This window comes from Bombina bombina, chromosome 6 (assembly GCF_027579735.1).
Source record: "Bombina bombina isolate aBomBom1 chromosome 6, aBomBom1.pri, whole genome shotgun sequence".
NCBI classification, from domain to species: domain Eukaryota; kingdom Metazoa; phylum Chordata; class Amphibia; order Anura; family Bombinatoridae; genus Bombina; species Bombina bombina.
In genome coordinates, this window is record NC_069504.1 from 1,106,590,505 (window position 1) to 1,106,603,158 (window position 12,654).

A 12,654-nucleotide genomic window follows, 5' to 3' on the forward strand; every position below is an offset into this window, starting at 1 on the left:
ATTATATGCCCATTTATAAGAACTGTAAGATAATGCTCTGCAAAGAGAATGGCACAATCTGTAAAAAACGGTGACAAAACCTTCTTTAGATATATCAGTGAAAAGAGAAAAACTAACAGAGGGATAGTTAGACTCAAGAATGATGATAGAGTAGTGGAAGAAGATAAACAAATAGCAAACTGTTTAAATGATTACTTTTGTTCAGTCTTTACAACAGACGGTAAAGATAGTGAAATTCTATTAAGGGATGTTACTGTAAATAATAATATGAGTAGTACTTTTCTTTTTACAGAGGAAGAGGTTTCAATGGCTTTATCAAAAATAAAAGTAAATAAGTCTGTGGGTCCAGATAATATTCATCCAAGGGTTCTAAGAGAACTTTGATCCGTAATAGCTACTCCATTAGCTGATTTATTTAATCAGTCACTTCTAACAGGAGTTGTTCCAAAAGACTGGAAAATTGCCAATGTAGTCCCTCTTCATAAAAAGGGTAGTAGGGAAGATTCTGCTAACTATAGGCCAGTCAGTTTGACCTCAATTGCAGGGAAATTAAAGGGACACTCAGGTTAAATTAAATTTTCATGATTCATATACAGCATGTAATTTTAAACAACTTTCCAATTTACTTCCATTAAAAAAAATGTGCACAGTCTTTTATATTTACACTTTTTGAGTCACCAGATCCTACTGAGCATGTGCAAGAATTCACAGACTATACGTATATGCATTTGTGATTGGCTGATTGCTATCACATGGTACAAGGGGAGTGGAAATATACATAACTTTGAAATTTGTTATAAAAAAATCTACTACTCATTTGAAGTTCAGACTAAGTGCTATTGCATTGTCTTGTTATCTTGCATTTGTTGTTTATGCAAATCTAATGTGTTGACTGGTCCTTTAATGGAAACTCTTTTAAAGGAAAGACTTGTATCTTTCATTCAGACAAACAACTTAGAAGACAAAGGACAGCATGGTTTCACTGCTGGTAGATCATGCCAGACTAATCTAATTGATTTCTTTGACCATGTAACTAAAATTATAGACCAGGGAGGAGCCGTAGAAGTTGCATATCTAGACTTTAGCAAAGCATTTGACACCATCCCACACAACAAACTTATTCACAAAATGTATTGGAAAAGATGCTAAGATTGTTAAGTGGGTAGAATGCTGGCTTAAAGATAGACGACAGAGGGTTTCAATTAATGGAGTACATTCAAATGAGGCATCAGTTACTAGTGGTGTTCCCCAAGGGTCAGTTCTTGGGCCTTTTGTTTAACATGTTCATGAGTGATATTGGAAGTGGGCTTAAGGGGAAGGTTTGCTTGTTTGCTGATGATACAAAAATTTGTAACAGGGTAGATGTTCCAGGAGGAGTTGATCAAATGAACTGTGATATTAATAAACTAGAGGACTGGTCAAATAAATGGGATCTGAAATTTAATATTACCAAGAGCAATATTATACATATAGGATGCAAAAACTCAAAGGCCAATTATAGTCTCAATGGTATATTACTGACTGTAATTAAAGAAGAAAGGGATTTGGGAATTATTATTTCAAATGATTTAAAATTTGGTACACAATGCAGCAGTGCAGCCAGCAAGGCCAGTCAAATGCTTGGTTGCATTAGAAGAGGTTTTAGTAGCAGAAATAGCAAAGATCTTATGCCACTTTACAGATCATTAGTTAGACCAAATATGGAATACTGTGTACAGCTCTGGAGATCATGGCCCCTATTTATCAACCCGTCAACTTACTTGCATTCGCCAGCACCAATACGTTCGCCTTACATCGCCTAACATCGCTGCCGGGGACCTGCTCTCCAAAGTTACCAAAAAAGCTGTCAAAAAGCCACGCACCAAGTACGGGACAATGAGCAGCGGATTGTTGTTAACTAACAGTCATGGATCTCGCTGCTCTTTGGCTTTTTCCCAGCTTTATTGGTATACTGTCACTAAACACCCACACTATACTAAAACTGTTTTACCCCTATCCCGCTGCTCCCGGACCCCGCCGCAACTAAATAAACCTATTAACCCCCAAAACGCCGCTCCAGGAGCCCACCGCCACCTACATTATACTTATTAACCCCTAATCTGCCGCCCCCTACACCGCCGCCACCTACATTATGTTATTAACCCCTAATCTGCCCCCCCACAACGCCCGCCACCTACATTATACTTATTAACCCCTAATCTGTTGCTCCCTACACCGCCGCCACCTACATTATGTTATTAACCTCTAATCTGCCCCCCCTACACCGCTGCCACCTACATTATACTTATTAACCCCTAATCTGCCGCCCCCTACACCGCTGCCACCTACATTATGTTATTAACCCCTAATCTGCCCCCCTACACTGCCGCCACCTACATTATACTTATTAACCCCTAATCTGCCGCCCCCTACACCGCCGCCACCTACATTATGTTATTAACCCCTAATCTGCCCCCCTACACCGCTGCCACCTACATTATACTTATTAACCCCTAATCTGCCGCCCCTACACCACCGCCGCCTACATTATGTTATTAACCCCTAATCTGCCCCCCTAAACCGCCGCCACCTACATTATACTTATTAACCCCTAATCTGCCACCCCCTACACCGCCACCACCTACATTATGTTATTAACCCCTAATCTGCCCCCCCTACACCGCCGCCACCTACATAACACTTATTAACCCCTAATCTGCCATCCCCAACGTCGGCGCCACTATAGTAAATTTATTAACCCCTAAACCTAAGTCTAACCCTAACACCCCCTAACTTAAATCTAATTTAAATAAATATAAATAAAATTACTATCATTAACTACATTATTCCTATTTAAAACTAAATACTTACCTATAAAATAAACCCTAAACTAGCTACAATATAACTTGATTTAGTTAATTGTATGTAATTTGTTTAATTGTATTTAATTGTAGTGTAGTGTTAGGTGTTATTGTAACTTAGGTTAGGTTTTATTTTACAGGCAAGTTTGTATTTATTTTAACTAGGTAGAATAGTTATTAAATAGTTATTAACTATTTAATAACTACCTAGCTAAAATAAATACAAAAGTACCTGTAAAATAAAACCTAACCTAAGTTACAATAACACCTAACACTACACTACAATTAAATACAATTAAACAAATTACATACAATTAACTAAATCAAATACAATAACCTAAATTAAATTAAATTATCTAAAGTACAAAAAAAAACCCCACTAAATTACAGAAAATAATAAACAAATTACAGAAATTTAAACTAATTACACCTAATCTAATAGGCCTATCAAAATAAAAAAAGCCCCCCCCCAAATAACCCCTCAGCCTAAACTAAACTACCAATAGCCCTTAAAAGGGCCTTTTGTGGGGCATTGCCCCAAAGTAATCAGCTCTTTTACCTGTAAAAAAAAAAAATACAACCCCCAAGATTAAAACCCATCACCCACACAACCAACCCTCCCCCCCAAAAAAAAATACTAACTAAAAAAAACTAAGCTCCCCATTGCCCTGAAAATGGCATTTGGATGGGCATTGCCCTTAAAAGGGCAGTTAGCTCTTTTGCAGATCAAATCCCTAACCTAAAAATAAAACCCACCCAATACAACTTTAAAAAAACCTAACACTAACCCCCTGAAGATCGACTTACCGGGAGACGTCTTCATCCAAGCTGGGCAGAAGTGGTCCTCCAGATGGGCAGAAGTCTTCATCCAAGCCGGGCAGAAGTGGTCCTCCAGATGGCAGAAGTCTTCATCCAGACGGCATCTTCTATCTTCATCCATCCGGCGCGGAGCGGGTCCATCTTCAAGACATCCGACGTGGAGCATCCTCTTCGGCCGATGACTACCCGACGAATGAAGGTTCCTTTAAGTGATGTCATCCAAGATGGCGTCCCTTAGATTCCGATTGGCTGATAGAATTCTATCAGCCAATCGGAATTAAGGTAGAAAAAATCCTATTGGCTGATGCAATCAGCCAATAGGATTGAACTTCAATTCTATTGGCTGATTGGAACAGCCAATAGAATGCGAGCTCAATCCTATTGGCTGTTCCAATCAGCATTATAAACCTAATAAAATAATCACACAATACAGAATATATAATTAAACTAAGTTAAATTAACAAAAACATTTGCTAAACAGCATTATACACCTAATAAAAAAACACACAACACAGACTTTACTTGCATTTTTTGCAAACAGTTCTTTCTATGCATTCCAATCTGGACTGATTTATAGACAGGAAGATATTGTTCCTTTGAAAGCTGCTTGATAGCTCAGGTCTAGCTAGCTACACTAATTAATTTCAGCCTGCTTGTGTGCTTGGCTTGCATATCTTTGCTACAACACAAGCGGACAGCTCCACCTACTGGCTATTTTAATCAATGCACTACTTCTCAATGCTTTTCAATAGCAGTCACATGACTGAAAAAAAAGGTTGTTATTCTGAAACGGTGCAAATTGAACCGTTGTAAACCGAGGGCCAACTGTATTTATTTAAATTATATTTAAGTTAGGGGGTGTTAGGGTTAGACTTAGGTTTAGGGGTTAATAAATTTAATATAGTGGCGGCGACGATGGGGACGGCAGATTAGGGGTTAATAACATAATGTAGGTAGCGGCGGTGTAGGGGGGCAGATTAGGGGTTAATAACATAATGTAGGGGGCAGCGGTGTAGGGGGGCAGATTAGGGGTTTATAAAATAATGTAGGTGGCGGTGGTGTAGGGGGAGGCAGATTAGGGGTTTATAAGTATAATGTAGGTGACGGCAGTGTAGGGGGCAGATTAGGGGTTAATAAGTATAATGTAGGTGGCGGCGGTGTCGGGGCAGCAGATTAGGGGTGTTTAGACTCGGGGTATACGTTAGGGTGTTAGGTGTAAATGTAACTTTATTCTCCCATAGGAATCAATGGGATATCGGGCAGCAGCGAACATAAGCTTTCGCTGCTTTCAGACTCCCATTGATTCCTATGGGAGTCTGTGTCGGACTGAGAGCGGCGGATCGTATGTTACGTCACAAAATTCTACTTTTGCCGGTCTGTAGTGTTTGATAAATAAGGGGAATCAGGCTCGCCACAATTACGCTGCGGAATTCCAGCATATTTGCGGTTGATGGCTTGATAAATTGGGCCCCTTATCTTCAGAAAGATATAAATAAACTAGAAGCTGTACAAAGGAGGGCTACTAAAATGGTAGATGGTCTAAAATATAAAACGTACAAAGAAAGTCTCTATGATCAAAATATTTATAGTTTAGAGGATAGAAGGGACAGAGGTGACATGATAGAAACCTTCAAATATATGAAGGGACTTAATAAAATAGAAGCTGAAAGCATTTTCCACAAAAAGATAAATGCCAAAACAAGGGGTCACAATCTAAAGTTAGAGGGTAGCAGATTCAGGAGAAATTTGAGGAAGCATTTTTTTACAGAAAGGTGGTGAATTCATGGAATAAACTTCCATTTGAGGTGGTAAACACAAAGACTGTAAAGGAATTTAAAAATGCCTGGGACATGCATAAGGCTATCCTAAGGAAACAGTAACATGTAATATGGGTAGACTTGATGGGTCATGCATAAGGCTATCCTAAGGAAACAGTAACATGTAATATGAGTAGACTTGATGGGACATGCAGAAGGCTATCCTAAGGAAACAGTAACATGTAATATGGGTAGACTTGATGGGTCATGCATAAGGCTATCCTAAGGAAACAGTAACATGTAATATGAGTAGACTTGATGGGACATGCAGAAGGCTATCCTAAGGAAAAAGTAACATGTAATATGGGTAGACATGATGGGACATGCAGAAGGCTATCCTAAGGAAACAGTAACATGTAATATGAGTAGACTTGATGGGACATGCATAAGGCTATCCTAAGTAATAAGTAATATGTAATATGTGTAGACTTGATGGGACATACATAAGGCTATCCTAAGAAAACAGTAACATGTAATATGTATAGACTTGATGGCACATGCATAAGGTTAATCCCTAAGAAAACAGTAACCTGTAATATGTGTAGACTTGATGGCACATGCATATGGTTAATCCCTAAGAAAACAGTAACATGTAATATGGGTAAACGTGATGGTACATGCATAAGACTATCCTAAGAAAACAGTAACATGTAATATGAGTAGACTTGATGGGACATACATAAGGCTATCCTAAGGAAACAGTAACATGTAATATGTGTAGACTTGATGGGACATGCATAAGGCTATCCTAAGTAAACAGTAACATGTAATATGTATAGACTTGATGGGACATGCATAAGGCTATCCTAAGGAAACAGTAACATGTAATATGTATAGACTTGATGGGACATACATAAGGCTATCCTAAGGAAACAGTAACATGTAATATGTATAGACTTGATGGGACATACATAAGGCTATCCTAAGGAAACAGTAACATGTAATATGTATAGACTTGATGGGACATACATAAGGCTATCCTAAGGAAACAGTAACATGTAATATGTGTAGACTTGATGGGACATGCATAAGGCTATCCTAAGTAAACAGTAACATGTAATATGTATAGACTTGATGGGACATGCATTAGGCTATCCTAAGGAAACAGTAACATGTAATATGTATAGACTTGATGGGACATACATAAGGCTATCCTAAGTAAACAGTAACATGTAATATGTATAGACTTGATGGGACATGCATAAGGCTATCCTAAGGAAACAGTAACATGTAATATGTATAGACTTGATGGGACATACATAAGGCTATCCTAAGGAAACAGTAACATGTAATATGTATAGACTTGATGGGACATACATAAGGCTATCCTAAGGAAACAGTAACATGTAATATGTATAGACTTGATGGGACATACATAAGGCTATCCTAAGGAAAAAGTAACATGTAATATGGGTAGACTTGATGGGACATGCATAAGGCTATCCTATGGAAACAGTAACATGTAATATGTATAGACTTGATGGGACATACATAAGGCTATCCTAAGGAAAAAGTAACATGTAATATGGGTAGACATGATGGGACATACATAAGGCTATCCTAAGGAAACAGTAACATGTAATATGGGTAGACTTGATAGGACATACATAAGGCTATCCTAAGGAAACAGTAACATGTAATATGTATAGACTTGATGGGACATACATAAGGCTATCCTAAAGAAAAAGTAACATGTAATATGGGTAGACATGATGGGACATGCAGAAGGCTATCCTAAGTAATAAGTAACATGTAATATGGGTAGACTTGATGGGACATGCATAAGGCTATCCTAAGGAAAAAGTAACATGTAATTTGTGTAGACTTGATGGGCCTTTTTGGTTCTTGTCTACCGTCAAATTCTATGTTTCTATGATCTTCTCTGGCAGTTAACATGCTAAAGCAGTGTTTCTGAACTCCAATCCTTAAGTACCTCTAACAGGCCAAGTTTTCAATATCTCTTCACTAGAGCACAGGTGAAATAATCAGCTGATGGGTGAGAGCAGGCTAGTAACCATGGTTACTGATCAACTGATGATTTCACCTGTGCTCTAGTTAAGATATCATGAACACCTGGCTTGTTAGGGGGACTGGATTTGAGAAACATTATGCTAAAGGACCAAGATATTTTGTAGATGGTGTTTTTAGACTGAGGTTTCTTCTTCTATGTGCAATACATCAGAAGCAAAATGAGAAGGTTGTAATATCTAGAAAACAATCTATACTATAATCGCATTTGTAATGCGTCCGTCGGTGTCGCCAGTTGCACACACATCCTCAAAGGAATGTTGGCTGCGCGAGGCAGCCAAAAGAATGTTGGCTGCGCATGCAGCCAAAAGAATCCACATCCACCTAGCTTTGTTTATTTTTTTCTGTAATTTTACATTTTTTATTTTGTGTAATTTTAGCTTTGGGGTCTGCAGATTTTTATTTAAATAGACTGCCCTCTGGGCAGGCTTATCGTCTAGTTCTAATAATAATAGCCATGAGACAGCAAAGCTTTATAGCACAATAATAACAACAAAGTGACCGTGAAATACAAATTAAACTTAAGTAGATTGGACAGAGCAATTTTCAAATTTACTTATATTATCAATTTTGCCTAGTTCTTTATGTATCCTTTGTTAACAAGTAATCCTAGGTGAGCTCAGGAGCGTGCACATGTGTCAGTCATCTGGCAGCAGTGTTGCAACAATGTTTATAGAAATGTTATACATAGTTGCATACATTGCTGCCATAAAGAACTATAGACTTCTAAACGCCTATCAGCCTAACTAATTTGTTCTTCCAGAGAGGATATCAAGAGAACAAAGGAAATTTGATAACAGAAGTAAATTATTAAGTTGTTTAAATGCGCATGTTCTATCTGAATAATGTACATTTAATTTTGACTTTTTATTTCCTTAAAGGGACATAAAAGTAATTTTGTATGCATAAATAATTAATCACTGTATGCAGAATACATGTTTTAAAGACATTTGTTATCACACATTGCAGTGGTTTACAGTTCAGGAACATACCCCTAGCTCCTTTGCAGTGGCAGATCCGGGAATAGGGTTGCCACCACAGCCATGTTTTCCTGAACACTTATGAGTTACACATGCTGCAGGGTGCGCAGGTAGGAACATGAATTTCAACCCTCGGCAGCACACAAATAGTGACACTTAACAGCACTATTCATGTTCCTGCCTGCACACCCTGCAGCATGTGTAACTCATAAGTGTCCAGGAAAACATGGCCGAGGTGACAACCCTATCCGGGACAGATATAAATGAGTTCCTGCACGCATCAAGCAAACACTGTGCAGCATGTAGGATAGTCAAAGTTCTGAATTCAATAAAATGTACTCCGGACCCTCTTTGGGTCACAGTAGAAAACAACTAACGGCGAGATTACGAGTTTTTGTCGGTAAGGCTTGCGGGGCTAACAAGCCATTTTTTTCCCACCGCTCTCTTAAGACAACGCTGGTATTAAAGGTTTTTTCAACCCGGAGTTAGCCGCAAAAAGGTGAGCATAGAGCAGAATTTAGCTCCACATCTCACCTCAAAACCAGCGTTGCTTAAGTTAGTAGTGAGCTGGCTAAACGTGCTTGTGCACAATTTCCCCATAGGAAACAATTGGGCTGAGCTGGTTGAAAAAAACCTAACACCTGTAAAAAAGTTCAGCTCCTAACGCAGCCCCTTGTTTCCTATGGGGAAAATAAATCTATGTCTACACCTAACACCCTAACATGAACCCCGAGTCTAAACACCCCTAATATTACCCTTATTAACCCCTAATCTGCCGCCCCCGCTATCGCTGACACCTACATTATATTTATTAACCCCTAATCTGCAGCCCCCAACGCCGCCGCCACTATATTAAATTTATTAACCCCTAAACCTAAGTCTAGTGTTAGTTTTTTTTAAGGGGGGATTGGGTGGGTTTTAGAGTAGGGTTGGGTGTGTGGGTGGTGGGTTTTAATGTTGGGGGAGGTATTGTATTTTTTTTACAGGTGAAAAAGCTGATTAATTTGGGGCAATGCCCCGCAAAAGGCCCTTTTAAGGGCTATTTGTAATTTAGTATAGGGTAGGGAATTTTATTATTTTGGGGGGCTTTTTTATTTTATTAGGGGGATTAGATTAGGTGTAATTAGTTTAAAATTCTTGTAATTCTTTTTTTTTTTCTGTAAATTAGTGTTTGTTTTTTTCCGTAATTTAGTTTATTTAATTTAATTGTATTTAATTGTAGGTAGTTTAGGTAATTTATTTAATGATAGTGTAGTGTTAGGTGTAATTGTAATTTAGCTAAGGATTTATTTTACAGGTAATTTTGTACTTATTTTATCTAGGTAGTTATTAAATAGTTAATAACTATTTAATAACTATTGTACCTAGTTAAAATAAATACAAAGTTGCCTGTAAAATAAATATAAATCATAAGCTAGCTACAATGTAACTATTAGTTATATTGTAGCTAGCTTAGGGTTTATTTTATCGCTAAGTATTTAGTTTTAAATAGGATTAATGTATTTAATTGTAGTAATTTTATTTCGTTTAATTTAAATTATATTTAAGTTAGGGGGGTTTAGGGTTAGGTTTAGACTTAGGTCTAGGGATTAATACCTTTAATATAGTAGCAGCGACGTTGGGGGTGGCAGATTAGGGGTTAATAAATGTAAGTAGGTGTCGGCAGTGTTAGGGACGGCAGATTAGGGGTTAATAAAATGTAACTAGCGTTTGCGAGGCGGGAGTGCAGCGGTTTAGGGGTTAATATATTTATTACAGTGGCGACGATGTTCGGTCGGCAGATTAGGGTTTAATATATTTATATAAGTGTTTACGATGTGGGGGGGGGGGGGCTCGGTTTAGGGGTTAATAGGTAGTTTATGGGTGTTAGTGTACTTTTTAGCACTTTAGTTAAGAGTTTTATGTTCCGGCGTTAGCCCATAAATCTCTTAACTACTGACTTTTAAATGCGGTAGAAGTCTTGACAGGAGAGGGTCTGCCGCTCACTTCTTCCAAAACTTGTAATACCAGCGTTAGGCAAATCCCATTAAAAAGATAGGATACGCAATTGACGTAAGGGGATTTGCGGTAGCCTCGAGTCGTGGAAGAAAAGTGAGCGGTGACCCTGTACCTGTCAGGCTCGTAATACCAGCGTTAGGAAAAAAGCAGCGTTGGGACCTCTCAACGTTGCTTTTTAAGGCTAACGCCAAATCGTAATCTAGGCGTAAAAGTTTTACATTTACATTACAAAAAAGCAGGCAAATAAAAAAAATGAAAGTGTATTGTAAGTTTTCTATTAATCATTAAACATTTCATGGGGAATTAAATGATGAGTTTAATTTACCTTTAAAGTCAAAATATCCCTCCTACCAAAAGGAAATGAAAACTTCATAACTTGCTATATATTTTGGCTACTGTTTCTGTAAAGTATTTCTGAAAACTAAACTAAAATCTAATGTTTATTTCAATTAGTTCTACAACGCACCCATTTACTATCACTTTAATTTAGCTTGCAGCATTCTACACAGTGCTTGCTTAGATCAGATCAAATGGTCATTTATGTCTGTCCCTAATTGGTCAGAGCCAAGGAGACCAGGAATATGGATTCCATCAGACATTTCAATGGGGTATATCCCTGAACTGCCTAAGCTTGTGAATTTTAGTAACAGTGTTTAAGTGCTTTAAAAACATTAGTCCTGTATGCAGATCATTTGCAACGCAGCACATAATTGCTGATATACGGTATTCATATATACAAACACTGCTTTAATGCCGCTTTAAATTGTGATCATATAAAACAGGTTCATTTTCAAAGTTGGGTTTATAATCTTTTCCATGTTTATTTTGTACCTGAAGAATTAGCAGCATCTGAATGATGGAGGCCGGAACGCGTGCTCGGGGCCGTGATATTGCATCGTCTAGCTTAATGTTCAGAGTTATAATATTCCTAAAGTGCAGTAAGGCCAGCTGACGAATCGAAGGCTCCTTCCCCTGCAAAAAAAAAACCAAACATAAAATAACTAAAGCAAAATGGTTGTGGATTCAAAATAGTTTAAAATTAAGCAATGCGATAGATTCAAGTGGTCACTTGCTTAAAGGGACGCAAAAAGTCAAAATTAATATTTCCTGATTCATATAAGTGCACAATTTTTTAATACTTTCTAATTTATACAATTTATAAATGTGCATGCGTAATCTGAATCATGGAAGAAAACAATTGGGTTTCATGTCCCTTTAAGAAGCAGAAGAGTTGCAGGATCACATTAGAAATCAACACTTTCCCCAACCAAAAGTTAATGTAATGAGTGTTCCTAGCGCTTATTGGCCATGCAGTAAGTACTATTCCAGTACAATATGTTGCTAACCACTACTAACCTTCTAAAAGGTTCATTTGGATACCAATTAAAAAAAAGTGTCAGTCATTTATAGAGACGACCCATTGTCCCTAAAAAGATCACAACAGCGATAGTTTTAGCCAGGGAGATCCTACATTAGACTTTATCAGCCAACTGCAGGGTCACCTAGCAGCGTCTAGCTCGGATTCTGACCGTAGTTTGTGGCGTTACCTGTACAGGGTAGAAAATCGCCTGGAGCATTGGAAGAACATCGCAGAAAAAGAAATCCCAGGTTTCCGCTAAAGAATCCAGGAGTTTCTGTCCTGCAATACCAAACATAAAGCATAAGGAAGGGATACAAAACATTGTGATACATCTTAGTGCTTAGAAAACACGCACCCTAAATAAACCCCTAAACATGTAGGTTTCTATTGTTGTACAAAGAGTTTCTAACCGTCTCAATTGTAAAATATAAGGCTGGGATATTAATCTATTTACAGGCTGCATATAATCACATATAATCTAATTAAAGGCTGCATATAATCTAATTAAAGGCTGCATATAATCACATATAATCTACTTAAAGGCTGCATATAATCACATATAATCTACTTAAAGGCTGCATATAATCACATATAATCTACTTAAAGGCTGCATATAATCACAGATAATCTAATTAAAGGCTGCATAATCACATATAATCTAATTAAAGGCTGCATCTAATCACATATAATCTAATTAAAGGCTGCATATAATCACATATAATCTAATTAAAGGCTGCATATAATCACATATAATCTACTTAAAGGCTGCATATAATCACATATAATCTAATTAAAGGCTGCATAATCACATA

At 37.6% G+C, this 12,654-nt stretch overlaps 1 protein-coding gene across 4 annotated transcripts in view; it reads right to left on the reverse strand.

Moving 5' to 3' along the window:
* PRR5 (proline rich 5) overlaps positions 1-12,654 on the reverse strand; it is a 269,954-nt gene that overhangs the window by 51,445 nt on the left and 205,855 nt on the right. For all 4 annotated transcript variants that reach the window (XM_053719045.1, XM_053719043.1, XM_053719044.1 and 1 more), the window contains 2 exons: positions 12,030-12,121; positions 11,314-11,454 (listed from right to left, as the gene is read on the reverse strand). In XM_053719045.1, coding sequence (XP_053575020.1) covers positions 11,314-11,454; positions 12,030-12,121 — 233 coding nt within the window. The remainder of the gene's footprint in view (positions 1-11,313; positions 11,455-12,029; positions 12,122-12,654) is intronic.